This window comes from Solea solea, chromosome 1 (genome assembly GCF_958295425.1).
Source record: "Solea solea chromosome 1, fSolSol10.1, whole genome shotgun sequence".
Classification (NCBI taxonomy): Eukaryota; Metazoa; Chordata; class Actinopteri; order Pleuronectiformes; family Soleidae; genus Solea; species Solea solea.
The window spans coordinates 11,873,572-11,896,108 of NC_081134.1; the positions used below are offsets into that span (position 1 = coordinate 11,873,572).

General features: G+C 40.9%; 2 protein-coding genes across 5 annotated transcripts in view; one reads left to right on the forward strand and one right to left on the reverse strand.

Moving 5' to 3' along the window:
• fgf12a (fibroblast growth factor 12a) overlaps positions 1 to 14,323 on the reverse strand; it is a 30,336-nt gene extending 16,013 nt beyond the window's left edge. Inside the window, exon 1 of one of the 4 annotated variants that reach the window (XM_058647796.1) lies at positions 14,069 to 14,323. In XM_058647796.1, the coding sequence (XP_058503779.1) occupies positions 14,069 to 14,087 (19 nt within the window). In that variant the 5' untranslated portion in view covers positions 14,088 to 14,323. Of the gene's footprint in view, positions 1 to 588; positions 1,736 to 7,245; positions 7,721 to 14,068 lie in introns of those variants that run through there. The other 3 variants (XM_058647788.1, XM_058647771.1, XM_058647780.1) reach the window with 3 other exon arrangements.
• A 4,415-nt stretch (positions 14,324 to 18,738) lies between these two features.
• On the forward strand, positions 18,739 to 22,269 carry parla (presenilin associated, rhomboid-like a). The gene is made up of 10 exons (XM_058647689.1): positions 18,739 to 18,851; positions 19,470 to 19,653; positions 19,738 to 19,842; positions 19,934 to 20,066; positions 20,469 to 20,564; positions 20,687 to 20,836; positions 20,933 to 21,003; positions 21,100 to 21,201; positions 21,393 to 21,490; positions 21,733 to 22,269. Exons 1-10 carry the CDS (start codon positions 18,769 to 18,771, stop codon positions 21,887 to 21,889), a joined length of 1,179 nt encoding a protein of 392 aa, XP_058503672.1. The 5' UTR covers positions 18,739 to 18,768; the 3' UTR covers positions 21,890 to 22,269.
• The last annotated feature ends 268 nt before the right edge of the window (positions 22,270 to 22,537 follow it).

The window sequence follows — 22,537 nt, forward strand, 5'->3', positions numbered from 1 at the left end:
CATTTACCATTAAAACATTTAATCTCAAAAGAGCCTTGGTGCACTGCGGTGCAACTTGTCCCGCGCTCTCTACTCCAATCTGCATTAATATTGAATTATGGATACTTGGAGGCAGCCTTTTTCTTTTTTTTGAACATGTCTGAGTAAGTGTGCATGAACATATGTGTTTGGATTACAGTGTGTGCCATCAGTTTTTGTTTCAGGGTAATTGATTATTCTGATCAAAGCAGCATCACAATAAATAAAGGTGGTGGGGGGGGGGGGGGTAACGTCACTATATAGACGGTGTCCTGCTCCTGTTATTGGGGGGGGGGGGGGGGGTATGTGTTGGTGGGTCGACAGACCAGACAACAATGAGACCTTTAAAGAAACAGGTGGATTTTTTTATATATACATATCTATACACCGCGGAGGAAAATCTATAGCTTCTCCCTCGGATCTGAGTGGAGCTTTTGACTGCAGTATAATGCCTCTGCTGTTCTGAACAGGGGCGGGGTGTGGTGGGGGTTTGGAGTGGTGGGGGGGGGGGGACCGCGTCCATATACGCACACATAACACACATCAGTAAAAAGACTCGACTGCACTGACCTGGTCGCCTCCGGACGGGTCTTTTCTTGCCGCTGCAGAAGCGGACTTTGCTGAAAACCCCCAGGAAATGCCTCTCGCACAGAGAGCGGGGGTCTTTGCTGGGGCTGGGGCGACGTTTCGAAGTAGAGACCCGGTCGCTGTTCGATTCCCTCGCCTGGCGCTTCTGACGGATCAGGGAGCTGGCGATCGCAGCCATCTCCCCGAACCGAGAGTAAAAAAAATATAAACTAAAAAAAAAAAACTAAAAAAAAAAAAAAAAAAACGAGAGTCTAGTTCGGCAGATGTCGGGTCTTGGTGCAGCAGCTTCTTGCTGCAAGACAAACAGGAGACTTTGTGTCTGTGTGTTCGGCCCACGAGTGTTTTTAACCAAATGTCATCCTGATAAACGAAATCCTGATGCGAGTTCCGTGCATCATCGCGCTTCAGGTAAGCTGCATCCTCTTCGCGGGACCGCGGCGTGGAATTCAGCGGTTTGTGCACAAACACCCAACTGGTCTGTGACACAAATCTACGGGGAAGCCCACATGTCAGGAGCGACGTGAAAAATGTGCAACAGTGTCGGTAAGTTGATGCATCCGCGCGTCTTTGGAGAGAGCTTCAGGTATTCCAGGTGAACAGCGCCGCCGCGTCTGGCGAGCACGACGCCGGAATTATCCTCATCTGCACACACATCAGCCTCTTCACCCTCTCCCTCCTCAGTCTGACGCCGCTGAATTTTTACGCATCAACCCGAATCCATGCACAAGACGCTCGAGCGTAAACGGATCCTAACTTTTTTTTTTTTTTTTTTTTAACCCCTATTGATAAATGACTCCAGGGGACGAATGACAGCGTCCATGGCTGATCTCGGATGCTGTGCAGATGTGCACATATCTGAGCCCATGCGTCCGGTTCCGTCGATGGCACCGAATGCAGCCGAGGGAAGAAGGAAAAAAAAAAGAAGCAAGGATGCTGCAGAGATGTGACTGAAGTCTCCAGGGAGGGAATCTCATCTAAAAGCAACAATTAGTTGATGCGGGCGCGCGCCCGAGTGCTTTTCGTCGTAGCGCACAAATAATAAAGTAGCCTGAGCATTTTCTCCCCAGTGTGTCCTGAATGGATGCTGTCGGTGTGTTACATCGACGACTCTCTCTCTCTCTCTCTCTCCCCCTCTCTCTCTCCCACCCCTTCTCTCCCCCTCTCTCTCCCCCCCCCCCCCTCTCTCTCTCTCCAATTCTTTCAACGCAATCATACGTGATTGCGGTTCGTATTAGGAAAGGTAAATGATCTGAATATAGAGAAGATGTGAAAAATAAAATAAAATACAAATATATACACGAGTGTGTGTGTGTGACTCTAAAAGGGGAAATGAGTTATTACCTTTCATAAAGGAGTAGGTTTGGCCCGAACATGATTTGGGATAATGTGCACTAAAGTGAATTACACTTTAATTCTAAACAGCCAACCATTTTTCACAAGGAGCAGGTTACTGAAGGAGCTGTATGTGCACGTTCTTAATCAGCTTCCCACAGCTTAGTATGTTTTCTTTTTTCTAAAAACCACGTGGTCGTTCATGCCATAAAAAATGATTTACCTGCCACAGGTGTCATCATCACACAGAGTATGATTATGAACACGAATCCCCACATGCACACAGACCCAACACGTGGATACATGGAAATGGAAATATGGCACATCAAATGATGAAGAATACCACCAACATCAGCACAGGGACATTTTAGAGTGCACCACAACTTTCTGTCAAAGATGACACCGAAATTCAGCAAAAGTTTACGTGGAGATAACTATCACTCATGGATATGTTTAATCAGTGCAAAGGCCCCACAATGACCTGCAAGTATGCTTGTGCGAGAGTTCATGTCACCATGCCTAATGGTTTCATATCTATTAATGCACGGGGTAGAGGCACTCACTCACTCACTCACACACATACACACACACAGCATCAACCCCCCTCTCCCTGATGAAATAGCATGAAATATTTACAGGCTTTTTCTGGGACTCGGTTTGACATCCTCTCTCCACACTGTCACAAAAGATTTCATATCAGACGTGAGAGCTGGCAGTATTTTAGGATTAGAATTTGCCATTTTTGCACACCCTACTCCAATTAGTGATAGCGAATTGCAACTCTGCATTTAACCCACACACTTATCTGCCCCCAGACAGGTGCGGGCCAATGAGGGATGAAGTGCCTTACAAAGGGGGCACCCCAACCGGAAACCTTTCGTTTACAAGCTCATGTGTCCCTATGTGTGTGTGTGTGTGTGTGTGTGTGTGTCTCCCTCTTACAGGATGTTGTAGGTGTGCGTGTTCTTGTGTGTGTATCTTTGTGAGAACCACATAGGGAGTGAGGACATTTTGGCTGGTCCTCATGTTCTATCACCCATTAAAATAGCTTTTTGTGGGTTAAGACTTTAAGAGTTTAGGTTAGGGTAAGGCATTTAGTTGTGATGGTTAAGGTTAGGGTAAGGGGTTATGAGCGTCCTCATGTGAATGCTGAGCAAGAATGTGTGTGTGTATATGTCTTTATTAGTCTCTAAAGACATATGTTGCTTCATTGTGAGGACATCTTGGCTGGTCCTCACATCTCTAGAGGGCTCTAGAGGGATTAAGACTTGGTTTTAGTGTTAGAATTAGGCTTAGATTAAGGTATAGGTAAGGATCTTGAGCAGGGATGTCAAACTCATGAACAGAGGGGGCCGAAATTCAAAAATGTGTCCTAGTCTAGGGCCAATGAGGTCAAATCACAAAAACTTTCAAACAAATAATTTTCCATTGTCCATTTCCATCTGTCTTGCCTGATTTCCTCGCTGTATTTCAGTAGAACAGCACAAACAGTCCTGTAGTCACATGTATCTTAGCTAATAATTTGCTGTAGTCAATAAGTTTTAGGGCAATAAGGGCCGAATACTATTGCATGGTGGGCCGGATGTGGCCCACGGTCCTTGAGTTTGACACCTGTGATCTAGAGTATGCTCAGTGTTCTCACTAACTATAGAGAGACAAGTGTGTGTGTTTATATGAGCGAGAGAGATGTATAGAATTAAAAAAAAACTTTAACTCTGCATTCCTACAGCGTTTTTAGCAAATGGTCATAAAATAAATAATTATATGACACTGCAGCATAAATACTGTGTCCACTATAACATTTCATCATTCCAATGGTTAATGATATGCAGGAATAAAAATGATAAGCGCTGCTTCAATATGAAGTGAGCTTTTCTCAGAAATGGGAGGGACTCTGTCGAGCAACCGCAGAGAGACACGAGACGTATGACTGTGTCAGGAAAAGATAAAGTATTCCCCCTAATGAGAGTCTGTGAGGCTTCCTCTCTCTACCACCACAGACAATTGATGATCAATTCATTCCAGCAGAGATAGGACCACACACGTGAGGAAACACTGCTGCTATAAATAAAATGTATGCCAATGACAGGAAACAGTTATTGTTCATTATTTTTTATAAAATAATGAACAATTACGGTATCCAGTTGCTGTTTAATCAGAGTGCGATGTACTTATCATCAAAAGTTGTACCAGCAGCAACTCGATAAAGTGAGATAAATGATCCAAAGAAACCAACAGGAGATTCCTGACGTGCAGGAGGAAATTCTTAATATATGCTGCCCCCTTGTGGAGAAACAATCAACCACAGGTGTTCAGACAAGACACACGTGGCCATTTCCAAACTCTTCAATGTGTCCTTGAGATACCATACAGATTTGTTGACTCACAAAAGCGGAATGTATAGTTGTCATCCTCCACAGGAAGCAAAGAGCCATGGATCACTGTCACACTATAGGAACCAGAGGGCAATGGCTGTCCTGTACACTGATGCATAGACACAAAGTCCTTTGACTTACAACGAAAACTGCATGCACATCTTATAATACATACATTCATCAGTGATTCCATTACACCAACAAAATATAGCATTCCAAGAAACAGGTGAAATGCTTTGTTTCGGTGTTTCTGCTTTTCTACATAATGCCATCTACTACACAGGTGTAGTGCAATATGTAAGCACAACAAAAGGAGAACAGGTGCAAACATTTAAAGCACATTTCATATTAAAGCTCCTTATCCTGGAGCAGTGGGTGGTGCAGGAAGCCAAGGGTTTTCATTAATGCTTCAGGAAATGTTAAGTGTGTAAACCCTTTCTGTTTGGTTTGACCAGTGTCTGCTTCCAGGGAAAACGTTAGAGTTATGTGTTAGTTGCAGTATCTGGTAACGCTCTCTAATGTACATTCTACTTTAACGTTTTATAGTGGTATTGTTAATATCTTTCTATATTGTACTTTCACATAATGTGGAAATGCATGTTTATTACTTTATCTTTACTGTCTTTGCTGCTGTAACAATGTAAATGTCCCCACTGTGGGACTAACAAATGACTGAATCTTATCATATCTTATCTCATCTAGCTAAATCCTGCCACTCAACCCACCTGTTAAGGATTGCTTCCACTCTCTGTTTCCTGACTCTCACCCACACGTCACTCAAGTGTTGACTCTGTAACTATTTTATATTGATCAGTTGGTTTTTCATTATTTGTTTAATATTTCTTTGTTTGTTGTAAAATGCTATCTTGAGTTTCTTGAAAGATGTTTGATAAATAAAATCATGAATCATGAACCAAAGATGCAAGCACCAACAGGAGTAAAATCATTATTATTATTATTATTAGTAGTAGTAGTAGTAGTAGTAGTAGTAGCATGACACCTGCTTCAATTTAGTCACAGATCAGTATCATATTATAACGTGGAAAGCATAAACAAATATTGTTCTAACAATAAACTTTTAGTTTGCTGGTGTGGCAGCAACAGGATTCCATAATAATACTATTTCAAAGTGTCGTCTGTTGTCTGAACTGTCTGATTGTTTGCATATTATGTGCTATACGTGTATATTTACTGCCAGTAAAAAACAAGCATAAAAGAGAATCTAATGGCAAAAACTGTAGAGAAAAAAAAGATTAATTCTGCAAATCATGTAAAAAAAAAAAAAAGCAACACAGCTTCATATCAAACACTTTCAACGACTGTAGATTTATGTGTTGAGCTGAGTCGCAGAGATTTGATTGAGGTCATAAGGTTCATGTAAGTGAGCAGAGATGCAGGATAAGGAGCTTTATATCTGCATGATCCCACTGTGCACGCTGCTTTTGGTCCAACTTCCTCTGAGGAATCAACTGTGCTTAATGGAGTTTCTAATTGTCTGCCCTGAATTTGAGAGCTGCTCCACAGCAGAGATTTTTACAAACTAAAAGTGACGGGGAGGAAGGGAGGGACACCAGTTTATACTGAGACTTGTTTCCATGACAGGAGTAAGAACAGCGTTTGATTTCACTCTGAAGTTTCTGTTTATTGGAATACGAGCGAACAACAGCAATGCAGAGAATTGCTGGTACTGTTTGTGACAGGACGACATGTTTTAGAGGCTTTGTGCATAAGTTGGTTTGTTAGTGAGACTAAACACTTACAGTAGTATTGGAACTGTGTCTCGATCACAGGTGCCGTTTAGGGAACTTCCAGTAACACTAATGATGATTCAGTTGTCCACTGGTGGGTTGTTATGAATGTCGATTTACATTGATATTCGACTCTGTGCCGACAGGTACGTATATGGCTACTTTGATGATATGTTACCACACTATAGGCCTGTGTAGAGAAAAACTTCATCTTCAGGAGATAAAAGTTGCGACTTCTGATTTTCACTGAAACAACATTTAGTGCACTTGAGGGGTGACAATATACTTTACAAATAAGAACTTAATGTAGTATTTCAATTAATAATAACACCTAAATGAATTGAAGTTCTTTCAAACTAAAGTCAGTTACCTTCATACTTCTTGTTTAGCCGTTATTTTTTTCAGTGATGCTGTGTGACAGTTATGTCCTCTTGTAGGCAGCCTGTCCTCCAGTTAATGGGCACTTAAACAGTAGTTTGTTGTTATTTGGCCAGCTGTTCAAAGGTTAAATTAATATTTTTGTATGGGGGGAAAAAAAAGTCGAATTCGCAGCATCATATCATCCTGGTGCCAGGACTGTACAAATCTCTGGTTTAAATTAGATTGAATAACGATGAATTAAGTGAAATCCCATCATGAAAAGTTTATAGGAGCCTGTTCCCTAACCCACTTCAGCCATGGCGTCTGTGTTTGGGGCCCTAAAAGAACACAGGCTTCCTTCTCTCCAGGCCCCTGAACTTTAATGACTTACTAGTGCCTGCATTGTCCCATTTTTGGCCCGCTTTGGATGCAGCACTAGAACACTCTGCAAAATATAGCGCGGTCTGATGAGCTGGAGCCCTTTCCCTCTCCTCTCCTCTCCTCTTCTTCACTCCTCAGTTTAGTGATGCTGTGACTGCCAGCAGATACCCGCGGCACATAACTCGGGACAGATGCTGGGGAGCACAGAGATGGAGAGAAAGAGGGAGAGAGAGGCTCTCTCTCCACTGCAGACTCGGCTGATGTTACTCACACATTCAGTGGCCAATGAAACCACTCATCCCCTCTCCCTCCTATGCCAGTCTCCCCCCTTTTTCTTTCTTTCCCATTTTACATCACTCAAGAGAGAAAGCATGCAGAGGTAGCTATATGTTGCTGTTGCTGTTGCTGTGTGTGTGTGTGTGTGTGTGTGTGTGTCTCCTCACCGTTGGTGATAGTGGTCGACTTCGATCGTTGTCCACAGAAACACTGCAGCATATGCGCTCCTTTCTGAAGGAATGGCCTCAGAATCCTCATTGATTTGGCTTGATGGGAGCCTTCCTCAATCCAAACAATCGGACAACGCTATCACAACACAGCAGGGTCAGGCAGCATATAGCGTAGCCGTCCAGCATCTCTCTCTCTTCTCTCTCACACTGCCTCTCTATGTCTCTCTCTCTCTCTCTCTCTCCAGGAGCACAGCAGCCCTCAAAACGCCGGAAGGGCACAGTCTGCAGGACAAATTACGCTAAAACGAGGCATCTTGAGTGATTCCCCCGCTCTCGCTCTCTCTCTCTCTCACACACACACACACACACTCTCTCTCTCTCTCTCCGTGGCTCCCTCTGTGTGTGTGTGTGTGTGTGTGTGTGTCTATCCTCTTCTTGTCATTCGTGTTGTCTGCACACCCCTCTTCCGCCACGGCAGGCAACGCAAGGACGTTACAATGTGCTCTTAATTGTGCGCCCCCTGCGCGCGCCCGCGCACACACACACGCACCTTTCTCTGCGGACTAAAAAGGAAGAAAGGAAGGAAGGAAGGTAGGTAGGAAGGAGGGTTTAAATTGTGACATGCAGCCCGAAGTTGAACTGCAGAGGTACCAAGTGGCAGACAACATAATGCTGTTTGCACAAAATGTTGGGTTGAGATAAAAGTTTTGTTTTGTTTGGTTTTTTTTCCAAATCCACTGTGGACAAGGCAGAGCCCACGTCACTGCGTGATCACATGTTATGTCTGTCACTGGATGAAGCTCCTCTGTCAACAGAATTTGACCAGTGCAGCAGCAGCAGCAGCAGCAGTAGTTGTAGTAACAAGTACTATAAATCACAGTTTCTGTGCATACATGAGGCCACGTGCACATCCTGATTTACATAAAGTATTCACGTGATTTTGTGAGACTGATTTAAGTTAATGATAATGAAGGAAGTGATGAAAGAAGTGTTCAAATTTAGAAAAAAACAACCCAAAAATATTTTTTGAAAAATGACTTAAATAGATGATAGGAACTTAAATCAAATTAAATGAAATATAAATAAAAGAAACATTTAAAAAACTTTTTTGTTAAATAAGTTACACAGAACTGACTAAAACTCACTAAAAGTGGCATTTTCTAGTTTGTTTGTTTGTTTTTATAATTGCAATGACAATTATAACAATAAGCAGTTTAACAGATGTTGTAAAATAAAAGTATTAGATATTTTGCTGCTGAATTAATACAAAAAGGACAGAGTCATTCACACTTTGTTCACAGTATTTCACAGTTGTAGTATATTTGGTTGTATTTTGCTATTTACTACAGAATTATTCATTTATATTATATATCTTATCATGTATCAATTTTCCTTATGTACATCTTCCCCTTTTCTCTGTATGTATGAAGCATCAGACATTAATATGTTGTGCAACAGGAAATAAGAAAGTTGCAATAACTCTTGTGTAAGTTAGAAACAGCAGTAATTACACGTTATATATGGTACAATGTCTTTCCATATCATATCATTGATTATGAATTAGGATCCAAAAGTCCAAGATTCTAGATCTCATTTCTGCATTTTTGACCTGCACAATGACGAGCACTGGGCCTGAGTTGTGAAACTGAAGGCAGTACAATGTGCAACTTCTAACTCTAGGGGGTGCTGTGACACAAGAGACAAATGACCAGACTAAACACAAAGGATTGCTTTAGTTATACTCAGTGACATTACTGCTCAACTGCAGCACTGGTTTTACATACTGCTGCATTCCAGGAGTTTTTACACCTCACCACTGCTTTCTTTCTTATCAAACACCACAGGGACAACACGCAGTACGACCTCGACTACCTTGAGAACATGCCCTCACCATTTTATACAATACACATCATGTACATAAATTAGTTTTTGCGTCAGCAAAAGGATTCAACGCCAGCATCCATGCAAATTAGGAAGGTCAGAGAGGAGTAAAAAAGGTGTCAGCGAGGGAGGGAGTGAGCTGGCATTCATGGAGTCACAGATATGGTGACGGTGCTGTATAATCAGCTCACAGTGCTCTGACTCACTGCAAAGCCAATCCCTATGATATGTAGGACAGTGATGTAGCACTGTAAACAGAATATACAGGAGTACAGTAGAAATGAGGGCTGTGGAACAGAGGATATAGGGCAAACTAAAACACAAGTAGATTGAACTGAACTGAATTTACTTGCAGCATATTTGTGAGCAAAACAAAGTGTGTTCAGATCCATGCTGAACAAAAAATGTCCCGTTTATTATCATTTCACAGACATGTGTAGTTATGTCAGAATGCTATGTTTATTTACCTCATTTCCACTAAATCATATGAGATGATTAAAAAGAAAATGAAAACATGAGCTGCGCACAACAAAAAAGAAAAGAAATAAAAGGAGTTTCCTTTTCAGTATGGTAAGGTAGATTTTGGAAGCATCCACTTTCAAACGTCAGCATTTTATAGAGTAAGATAAATACAGGGAAAGTCGTTCTTTTTTTGGATAGATTTATGGTGTAAATATGCAATTCATACATCTATCCATCTTTCTACCGCTTTATCAGCTGACAAAGGGTGAAAGGTCACCAGTCCATCACAGGGCCACAAAGAGTCATAGAACCATTCACTCAGGTGAAGTGTCCAATTTACCTAATCCCTAAATCTGCATGTTTTTGGGCTGCGGGAGGAAACCGGAGAACCCGGAGAAAACCCACACACACACGGGGAGAACATGTTAACTCCATACAGAAAGGCCCTTTATATGCAGTTATATGCAATTCAGCTTTTAATATGGATTTTTGTTTATCAGGTATTTTAAATCAGTACACCTGTATACACATAATGCGAATACATGTGAATGAAGTAGTGATTTTATACGCGCATATGAGCACAGACCCGACATGACACTTCCTCATCCATGTGCCTTCATGCCCCCTGGATTGTGTCAGGACTGCCTTGTCCCGTCTATATTTACGTGTACTCAGACCTGCCTGAGGTGACTTTGCAAAAAGATGCTCGACATGGCAGCTTCCCTTTCACCTTCTTTGATTTGTCAACAGACGAACAGTTCAAATGTTCACTTTGTGAGAGGATATTAAAAGACGCCATCAGTCATTTACTCTGATTAAAGTCAATATACTTCATTTAGTTACCAAGTGATTTGAGAGATGAGCTGCTACATTCATACTTACATACCTCATACATGCAATACAGTGGACCAGACCATTCAAGATTTATTTTAGATCTGTATATTTGTATTTTGTGTTTTTTTAATGTAACAGTAAATTTCCTTTTCTTTTTTCTTAAATAAAAAAAACTTTTAAAACCTGGCACATGAGAGTCATGTCATGCAGAATATCTTGCTGTTCCTGTTTACAGTATTTTATGGTTTAATGTTTGCTATCGTTCTCTAAAGTATGGTGTTATTGTATGTTTTATCTCATAAAATCACATACAATCCATTAATTGTGATTATATATGACCAGTGATTGCTTACGTTTGTAACTTTAGACAAAAAAAAAGAACATATGAAGCTGTGAAGCATAAGAATCCACATGACAGCGTCTATTTTTGTCAGCTGTCGCCTTTGCAGTCCTGCAGCTAAAGCTGCAAAGCTTTGCACCTATATATTTGTCAGAAGGATTGTAAACATAGCTTCAACTTTTTAATTTTGGGGGGTATGACATCAACAACAAGCTGTGCAGAGATGGTGACCCCGCAATGTGTGGAGGGGGGGGGGGAAATATACCAATAACACTGAGTCACTGCCGATGGTAACGGAGCATTTGCTGAAATGCCAGAGAGCATTCTCATATTCTGCAAAGCAAAAGCAAGCTCTGCATTGTACAACAAAACTGGTCATAGTGGCAATAAGTGAAGCTGCCAACAACCTTGTACAAAAATGGCAAGTGTGTAAACTTTGAGGTTAGAGATTACACGACAACACAGCAACAAGATACTTGTCACAGATAAGGTAAGAGTTAGAGATGTTCACTCTCTCAATATCAAAGGCTGGTGTGGGAACACTGCTGTGTATACAGTAGTCATTGAAACTAATAAATAATGCTACATATTATGGCTATACTCTCACTCACTCACTCACTCACTCACTCACCTAACCCCCGCTTTATCCTCCACATAAGGGGTGGCAGTTCCAATCCCACCAGTGGCCAGTCCTTTACAGGGCCACATAGAGACAAACAACCATTCACTCTCACACCTATGGTCAATTTAGAGTGTCAAATTGACCTAATCCCCAAATCTGCATGTTTATGGACTGTGGGAGGAAACCAGAGAACATGGACAAAACCCACCCACACACACACAGAAAACATGCCAACTCCACAAACCTGGGTCTTCTTGCTGCAAAGGCAAGAGTGCAAACCACTACACCAATTGTGGGGCCATTGTGGCTACATGTTATTGCAAAAATGTTACTGCATATAGCAGTATTCACTAATGTCACTAATAATGTATGTGCAGATATGAATGACAAGACATCTTGCAGAGCATATTAACACCCATTACAAAGTGTCGGGTGAATTCATAAGATCACGCCAGCTGTTTTGGTGTCAGTGAGAAAAGGCCAAAAGACAAAGAGAGGGGGGAGAGGAGGAGGAGTCAAAATAGTCAAAACTGCAAATAATGTGCATGACAGAGAAAGTGTGGATGTAACGGATGAGGAGAGTGAGAGGGCAAAGAGGAAAGGAAAATCTCAAATCAGGAGCAGCACTCGTGTACATGTGTACTTTCTTTGCAGAGCATGCACTGATGCTGATGCACTGACCGATAATTACTGATGATCATCTTTACATAATTTGTTTGCACAGCGTGGAAAAGTTGTTATTGTCACTAAATAACTGTCAACTGCAACACAAACGGCTGTCTCTCATGATTAGTGAGCTTAAAGTGCTCAAGAGTAAAGGATGAACTATCAGCCCGCCCATTCCTCCCTCTCTTAGTGTGGAAAATGATAGTTTTTACATGATTTTCTCTTAACTAAACACATTGTAATTTAGGAATATGCACCCTGTAAAGAGAGTATACTATGAGCATCAACTTTTAACAGCTCAGGATCAGATGGCGCACATTCCCATATGCCACAAAAAAATGATCACAAACCAATAACCTGGAGCTTTTAATTATATAGAAAACTGTATTAATTCTCAGAGAAAAACTACTTTTGTAATCCATGTTTACAGAGGAGACAGGTCTGGCAGAAACTACTACAACAGCACAGAAAAATAACCAATTATACTGATAGCTTTTTTTCCTTCGATTAAATGAGAAATAAAAAGCTAACCTGTGATGCACCTAAAAGGGAAACTGGAAATAAATATTAAATAAATGAGTAAATAAATAAGATGAGCTGCCAGAGTCACAGCAAAGAGTAGAAACATAGAAAACTCAACTAAAATGACCGATACAGGACCGTTATTAGACTGATTTGTATTGTCAGCTTTGTTCCGATGTTAAACTGCACGTGGCCAAAAAAAATAAACTTCCACAGAGCAGAGGTGAAAGAAAAGACCCACAAGGTCCAATGAGATGACATGAATCAAAAAGCAACTTTACACCCTTTACCGCTCCTGAAATGCAATTCAAGGTGACCGATAATTTGCTGTGGCAGAGAGTGTTACTGAAACAACAAGACAACATCAGTTTTATTATGCAGAAAAGTATAAAGCATTTCCTGTTTGTGAGTGTGATTAATGAACAAAACCTGTACAAATCCCAGTGTTGTTTCAAGAAAAGTTCATGTCTGGTTGCGAGGGTGTGAAAACTCCCCATGTCCAGTTTAATTTGTTCTATACACAAGTACTTTTCGCCTGAAGAAAACGCAGAGTAAAACAGGACAGGGTGACACTGAGAGGGAAAGGTTACCCTACTTTAACAAGGGCACCTTATCCAAATATATTGTGGGGGGATGTGCTTATTTTGTGCTTTAAAGCACAAGGTTCCCTATACGCTTCCCTGCAAATGCTGCAAACACAACCAACCCCACATGCTCTTTAGGACTAAGTTATGCATGTTTACATGTGCAGTGTAATGTAACCACGGGATTATACAGCTCCTAAAACTGCATCTATAAAGTCCATTACTGGCAGAGTTGAAAAGCTTTGTCAACAACACGCTCGCTGAGCTCTAAAGGCCATGTCACTGCTGCTGGTGTACATTCATCTCACCGAAAAGAAGTGGAGAGCCAGCACTTTTTTGTCTAAATCAGCTGACAGCACTGATGGAGTCAAGGAAAGCTCAGTCGTTTACCCGGGGCTGGAAACACTGTGCAGCCTTGATATTTAAGTCAAAGCTCTCGTGCTTTTCAGTACATGTGGACTAATGGTGATAATTTCACCTCGCGCCAGATGTATGGAAGATATGCTTAAAGGGAGAGCGCAGACCTATGTGAGGATACAGCAGCAGCAGCAGCAGCAGCAGCAGCATCGCGCTGCAGCAGCGAGACATGTGCTGATGTGTGGTCAGTGTTCCACACATGCACAGAATCACCAGCAGCAACTTCTGTCCTTCATCATTACAGTAGGTATACTGCATGTAGACAAATACAGCAGCAGACAAAGTTAGATACAAGGCTCCCTGACTGTGTTCCGCAGTGTGTGTTTGGAAGAATACACACAACCCAGCAGCGCATATTATTAATAATAATAATAATAATAATAATAATAATAATAATAATAATAATAATGGTAAAAACAATGATAAATCATTTGCTGATGAACAAATAAAAGAAAATGTGCGTTTAACTTGGACACGTGAAAGTTGACTTACCGGCGTTTTTGTCACCCATGTCCCTTTGCGGTGCAGAAGTTGGAGACACAGCCGCTGTGAGGTGAGGGAATGCGCCTGGAGCACGAGCGCGCTCGAGTCGAGCCTGGGACAGTGAGCCTGGGACAGTGAGCCGGGCACAGACAGCACAGCAGAGCACAGAGCAGAACACAGAGGAGAGCACAAGACGGAGGCAAGTTTTAAGTCATGAACTGTAACACGAGCTCCCCCTGGGATTCTGCTCAAGTGGAGTGGGCTTCACTACAGTGAGGAGCTCGTGCTTAATGACCCTCTCGCGGAGTTTCTGAGTCAGGTGGACTGACGAGGTAAAGGTAGAGAACCACAGAGGGGTGGGACTGTTTGCGTGTGCGTGCGTGCGTGCGTGTGTGTGTGTTTTGCTGCAGAGTGTGGGCTACAGTGCAGTTACAGTGTCTCTTGATCCTTGATGCAGGAGTACAGCGAGTTTTGTCAGGAGCTGTTCTTCCACTCTGGTGCTGAAACTGTGGAGCAAACTAAATTTTAATTGATATCATAACAGTAAAGTACATATAATGATTTGTAATATTATGTCACTACCATCTTATTTCGAGTGCAATTTCCAGCTTACAACAAGATCAGATAATAATTAAATAAGTAATATGTGTAATAACCCTATAATAGCTTGATAATGACAATCCCTAAAGACCATCATCAGTGTTCACATTCAAATAATGTTTGATGTTTAATGACATTTGATAATTGCATTAAAGTAAATTATCTTTTTTTCTTTCTTTTCAGACTTTTGAGACATAAACATGACTGAAAAGGACATAAAAATATCTATCTGATCATCTGTATGCATCTGTCTCACTTCTCCTTATCCTGAACCTCTTTTCTGGGCTGCTCATATTAAAGGGATGACTTTAGGATTTGTCAACCAGAATCTAAATAAATCCATTGTGTTTCTGTCATGCTTATATTGAAAACACATCTTAATCATACATTACGTATAGACTTCCAGTTATTTCGATATACCAACCAATTTCGAGTCAGATAAACCAAACAATTACACACACCGCAACACAAACATGCTAGATATATTTATTTACCACATGTTCTTCAATCAGCATTCTCACTGTAGTATAAGCAGAGGATTCTCTGTTTCCCATAATCATCTAACTTCATCCCTTATGGTTCTACTGTTTCTTTATTCCATCTTCCTCCTTAAATTCCTTCATCTCATCATGTACTGACATGTCTATTTTTTTAAATAAATCTCTTTTTAAATGTTGTGAATTTAATCTGTCTATTCCACAGACATTCACTCCAGAGCTCATTGCATTTCTTTCAATAGCGTCCATGTCATGTGACCTGCTGGCTCAAAATCATTTTTATCACAGAGCCCAGATGAATAAAAAAAAAACACTTTACTTGTTTAACATTTATTATATAGTATATGAAGATTAATACATAGAGATGATTACTTTTTCAATGGCTTCCATTCCCACTGACTATAATCCAATGAAATTGGATTGGATATCATATATCAATATCAATAGCTTCTATGCCTGTGTGTCAATGTAAAGAGCAACATGATCCACTCACACAACAGAACAATGTGATCCTCCTAAAGATTCTGAATGGAACAAACCTTTGAAATGCACCAAGGGTGCGAGGGTACTTTGATTATTATTATTATTATTATTATTATTATTATTATTATTTCTACCATTTTCTGTTAAATTAATAATAATTTCCACCTCTAACCTACGGTTCCCCACAGGCAGATGATATTTTGCCCAGAAGCATCAATATTTAATGAGTGAATCACAGATCAATAGTCATGTCCTCAGCGTCTGATTCCATATTGTGCCTGTTCTTTCATTATCCTGCAGCAGCATTCTGATTCTGATAGGTGTAAAAACGGCAGTCTGTGCACTCAGGATAAGCCAACTGCGCCAGTGTAATGGGTTTGTGCAAAAAGCTCTTGAGTATCTTGTTAAAGTGTTGTGTAAACAAATCATATGGCCGTGAACTCCCAGAGCTCCCTCATTGATCCAAGTGACTTCTCGAAAACATTTTGAAAAGTAAAATGTTCTTTATTAAATGAAGAGTGTCTTTGTGGTTATGCTATCACGCTGTGCACTACACTGTGGTCATTTTGGGTAACTAAACCTCACAAAATATCTGAAATCCCACTCACTCTCTACTTTACACTGTATGATAACACCACAGTCTTAAAAATCATCAGGCAAACAAATGACAGTTTGATATCATCTGAGTGGTCCATTGATCAGTGTCGTAGAAAGCTCATTGTCAGCACTCTGACGGGACGCTATGGTAACAGCTAGAGTTTCCTCTGATGGTATAAAAAGAATGTGCTGCTGGTATAAGATGTGTCTACCCTTTGTGTTGAAACAGAAGCCTCAAGGCCAAATGACGTTCAGCATCAGCTCTAAACCACAGCACAGATGCATCATCAGAGTTGCTATCATTGCAGTGGAATGACTAATGGAACCAATGTAACGACAGTTGTTCTAAATTTCACATATTGCACTTCCTTCCGTGTGACACAGACCCCACGGGCCCTTTTGCCGACACAGGCGAAATTTGGTTGGCGTCGGTTCACAGCAGATCGATGAGAGGACCTGAAAGAGGACACCTCTGATGGGAAAAAATGCACTGCATTGATCAGAAAGATACCTAAAGTCATCTATAGATTCAGAGAGAATATTGTATGTGCATGAGTGTGTGTGACAAGGTTGTGCTGTTTCACAGCAGGGTTGCAGCATATACAACACAAACAGCTTTTACCTTAGTTAACTCTGGTTGCCACATAAATATTAATGATTCTCCCCCTTTTTTTTTTTTACTGGCCTCCCCACCTCAATCTGTCCTGTGCTTGTTCCTGTAACTGTAATCCCTCCTTTTCCTCTTGTCTTCACTCCTCCTTGTATTCCTGCTCTCCCTCATCACTCTGTCCTCACCTGCCCCAGACCTGTACCCAAAGGATATCACCTAACTTGGCATTGTGTCCTTGGGTTCCTACAGTGACAAAGGCATATTGCTCTCCCTTCTTTGTCCACTGTGTTTCTTGCCCTGAACCAACACCCCCTCTTTTCTGCATAATGACAAATTTTCTCACAGAGACGCGATTGTCCCTGTGGTATGCACCGTCCGCTTCAGTCATTATTAATCACCTATATAGCTGCAACAGCACTTCTTCTTCTTCTTCAGGAAAAAAAATATTGCTCCACCTCTATATTACAGCATTTCGTGGAGGGAAATTGTCCACAGCTAAAGTAGTGCATGGAGTCAAATGCACTGGAGGAGAGGCCTAGTTCCTCTGCAGACACTGCAGTGCAGCCTCTAATGGTAAATTCTACCTTCTTCGCTTATTTGTGGAGTCACTGGCAAGCTTGTGAGAAGTTTGTAGAACTTGTCCAGATGCCAACAGCAACAGCTAATGCTATCAATACTGCTCAGCTTCCACGACTTTCTGACAAGATCTCTTAGTTTTTTTAGACTTGTGCTTAATAAGTGTTTAAGTAATAAGAGGGAGAATAAAAATTAGAATGATCACTTGTATTTTTATCATTTGGATATTCTTAACAATGTAAGCCTTGTATTTCATTGCATGTAGTATTACAGTGCTTCCACTTACTTACTTAAACTTTTACTTTCATTTAATATTTGCTCTCTCGTCCAGGAAATTGATCCGACATTGTGGTAATTTGGATTGAAGTAAATTACCGTGTGTCAAATCTAAAATAACATACATTCTAATATTGAACAATGTGTATTGTACATAATATATACTTTATTATCATCAGCATTATTATATAATATATACTTTAATTATGGGTGATTTTTAGCAATAATCTTTTTTTTTACACACATATGTTTGGCTTGGTGTAGGAAACACAAGTGTGTCTGCTCTGTGTATGTCTCAGTTAGCACTGACAGTATAGAACATACAATTAAACATACATTCAAACTTTACTTAAAAGTACTCCCCATTGCCATCTGTGACCATACAATTACCTCAATCTACCACTAGAGGGGAGTGAAGAACACCCTATGAATGTGCAAATCAGATGCCCACACTTACCAGTACAATAATTTACTGTTTCAGGGTTGGAATCCACTTGGAATAGCTTTAACCACATCAGGGATTTAGCTGGCAGTTTGGGGAATACTGCATTATTTGAAAAAAGAAAGAAAACAGGGTAAAAAATAAACACTGAACTGTGGACACACTACAGGGCAAGAAATGGTACAAGGTGGTGTTATAATTCAAAAAGGTGAAATAACAAACCATATTATATGGATAATCTCATGTGTTATTTTGCATATTTCTACATTGTTACATGCATGTAAACAAGAACATGTGGTTCTCAAATTGGGGTCCATGGCACACTGGCAATGTGCAAAGTGTCCAAATTTGTCGAACCAAATATTGTAAATCATGGTGTAAATAGGCCTATATAGTTTTTTATTTTTGATTAAAAGTTTCATATTGCAAAGAATGGTCAATGAGTTTTCATTTTGTATTCTGATATAGTTCATATCGTTCATATAAATGACATAAACACTGCCGGTTTGTCATCCTCCACCTCACGGGTGAAACTCAAAAGTCCGACCTTTTGAACGAGTCAACAAACTCACCAGTAAGGCAGTGGGAGGGACTTAGACCGGAAGTTTGTTTCATAAACATCACAAAAATGGCGTGGAGAGCTTGTGTGATGATGAACTGGACCAAAACAGACTTCGTCAGGACCAGAAACACTGCGTCACAAAGCTGCAGGTGAGCTGAGATGTTTTTCCCCAAACAACCGTTAAAACAAACAAATTTCACTGACGGACATATGTTATTATTACCCAACTGTCATTGTTGTCACGGCTCTGAGGACAGTTGTTCATCTGTGGTGTTATTTTCCTGCTACAACCCTGTTAAATATGAAATAACTCTAGTTCCTGGTCAAAGTAGGAGGAGGAACCGAACTGTTTAGTAATAGCAACACTTCAGTATATTTTACTGTAGTGTAATGCCTACTGTACTTACTGAACTATAGACTTTCGCTTGTAGTAGTTCTGTAAAGTATAAGAAAATGAGCGCATCTCACTAGGAAAACTGAAAACACACAGATTCAGTGACAAAGAAACTAACAAGATAGTGACACAGTTACCTGCTACTTCTCACTCATGTGGACATGGACAACAGAAAATTGCTGAAGATGAAATCGAGCATCAGAATGGTGAAGAAAGGAGATTTAAGTGGCTTTGAATGTGGCATTATTATCAGTCTTACTTTGTATTGGATTGCCTCATCACTTAATCATTTGAAATTAACTTTAACACTAAGAAAGATTCATAGAGTTGCAAGTTGTGCATTAGGATTAAATTCATTTTACTGTGTCTGCAGACTCAATCTCTGCAACCAACAGAGATGTGGTTTTCGTCGCGAGGCCAAAAGGCCGGACACAAAGAAGGGCAATGTCAGTAAGGAAACAAACCCTTCACCCCATGAAGCTAACACACCAGGTCCCCCACCTCGTCCCGTGACCCCCAGGATTACCCTCTTCAAACCGCTAATGTTCACCATAGGGGTAGGTCCGCTCCTTTGATACTTGAATGATTTACCTTATTCGATTGGACAGCGTGAGTGTGCTGGATGTCTGACTCCATGTCAGTTTACAGGTTGCTCCTTTGGTGCTGCTGCCATTCTGCAGTACGAGAACCTGAGGTCAAGGATTCAGACTGCAAAAGATAAAGAGGAGACAGAGCAACTCTTACAAGTGAGGTTTTATTCGTAAAAAGCTGTTGTCTCACCACTGTAATAAATTGGCTGCTTGCTGTGCTTAAGCTTTTCCTTTCTTATATTATTAGGGTTCCCAGGACATGGCATACTGGCATGACTGGTGGAACCAGTTGTCAGGCATGCAGCGGCAGCTCATCCTCGTCATGTCCATGATGGATGACTTCTGGAGCAGCCTCACAGAGGGACAGAAGACTGTCACAGGTAGTTTATTTAGCAAACACAGACTCATATTGAAAGATGGCGAAGACTAGCATTCCATCCATTCATCTTCTACCGCTTTATCCTCCATGTGAGGGTCGCAGCGGGCACTGGTGACAATCCCAGATGACATGGAGCGAAATGCGGGGTACACCCTGGACAGGTCGCAAGTCCATCACAGGGCCACATAGAGACAAACGACCATCCACTCTCACATTCACACCTACGGTCAATTTAAAGTGTCCAATTCGCCTAATCCCCAAATTTGAATGTTTTTGGACTGTGGGAGGAAACCATAGAACCTGGAGGAAACCCACGCACACACAGGGAGAACAAGACTAGCATTGAAATGTTTTTGTCACTTCACATTTCTTCATAGGATCTTTCTCTATTAATGTTTTCTAGGCATCATTGCAGTGAATGCTGTGGTCCTGTGTTTGTGGCGAATCCCGTCAATGCAGAGAAGCATGATTAAGTATTTCACTTCCAACCCAGCCTCCAGTGAGTATGCCTGTTCAAAGGGACAATAGTGCCATTCATGTTCTTGTAATATTTGGAACTGGGGTACCTGACATGTTAGCAAGCACACATTCAATTTGTCTGTCCACTTCTGTCTCCGCCAGAAACACGCTGCCTTCCCATGGTCCTGTCCTCCTTCAGCCATTACTCCATCATCCACATGGTGGCTAACATGTATGTCCTGTGGACATTCTCCTCTGGAATTGTCTCGCTCTTAGGGAAGGAGCAGTTTCTCGCTGTCTACCTGTCTGCCGGTGAGTTAACTGGTCACCTGAATGGGAATGGGAAATACGTAAGTAATCAAAGAGAATGTTATGTAATATCTCATTCTGTAATTGTCTTTTTTTCAGGTGTGATTTCCACCATGGTCAGTTACGTGTGTAAAGCAGCCTCTGGACGTCTCTATCCATCATTAGGAGCTGTAAGATATTCGATAAAACAGTCACAAAGCCTGAAACACACACATGAAATACAGTAATTCAAGCATTTTGATCTGTCCGTGTGTTTTGTTCTGTAGTCTGGTGCTGTGATGGCGGTGCTGGCCGCAGTCTGTACAAAAGTGCCGGCGGCTAAACTTGGCATTATCTTCCTCCCCATGGTGACTTTAACAGCAGGAAGTGTAAGAAAGACACACTTGATAGTACATGCAAGTCCGTTTACATGTTTTAATTTGCACGTGATACATGGTCCTGTAAATACACACTACACCTCTTTTTGGTAATGAATAAACAGTATTTACAAGATTGTGTGTGTGCATGTCTAAATTTCACTGCATTGTTTGTAACCACATTCCTGTTAATTGTATTGCAGGCTCTGAAAGCACTTGTTGCCGTAGATGCAGCAGGGCTTTTACTGGGATGGCGGCTCTTTGACCACGCAGCTCACCTCGGCGGAGCCCTCTTTGGAGTGTGAGTATCGTGCTGTTAAATCATTTCCTCTAGCAATTGTTTCTTGAAACATGTAACAAATTCCTTCAAAGTGGTGGGTCATGACAAAAACCCTTTTTCTGCAAGAAATGAATTACACCTCTTGTAGATGAAAATGAAGAATTACACTACTTATAACAGCCTAAATCCTTTAACATGTCTGACATAGATGCTGTTGGGCCTTGTTTTTTTTTTTTATCTGTCTCTGTATATCTGTCCTACAGATGGTATGTGGCATATGGTCACAAACTCATCTGGCGAAAGAGGGAGCTTTTTATAAAGTTCTGGCATGACATACGTTCTCCTGGAGGTGGGGGATCCAGGCCTGGAGGCGGATCTGGAGCCAGTGGTGGTGATGGTGGAGGACCAAGACCACAATAATTCTTGACATGGTCCCTCGTGTACCTCAGAATATGCAAAGACATTTTAACCGTTGGGATGGAGGAGGTTTATCGTTTATCAGTGAATATAGTTTTGGAAAACAGGTGACGGTGACAAGTCACCCCTTCAAACTAACAGTATGACTGTCCTACCTCTTCATAATGTAAAGCTCTTTAACCTTCATCCTAACTGTTAGTTTTCTACTGGTCATTTAATTAAATCTGCTTATGTTGCTATTTATTATTTTTATTTTGTGAAAAAAATCATTGTCATTTAACTACTGCTCCATCCATTGCCATTAGTTGCCTTGAGTTAGCCAAACATCCTGTTGTGGATTTTCTATAATGGTTTGACAATAAACCATAAATGTTCCTCAGACATACCAGACATCAATCCTATGGTTTTAACAAATAAGTTTATGTTGTCAATCATTTGCTTTGGTTGAAAATACATGCACATCTGTGCAGGTTAACTTCTGCCTTAAGGAAAATACAGTTTGCTTTAAGTAAAAGTTTAGTCATTTTGCCTAGAAGCCCTAAATCTATGAGAGACTTGTACATAAAAAATGAGAGTAAGGACACTTACTGTACCCCCACACTTTTGACACTTAGGATCTATATTCACTTGATTCTAGACATAGTTATTATG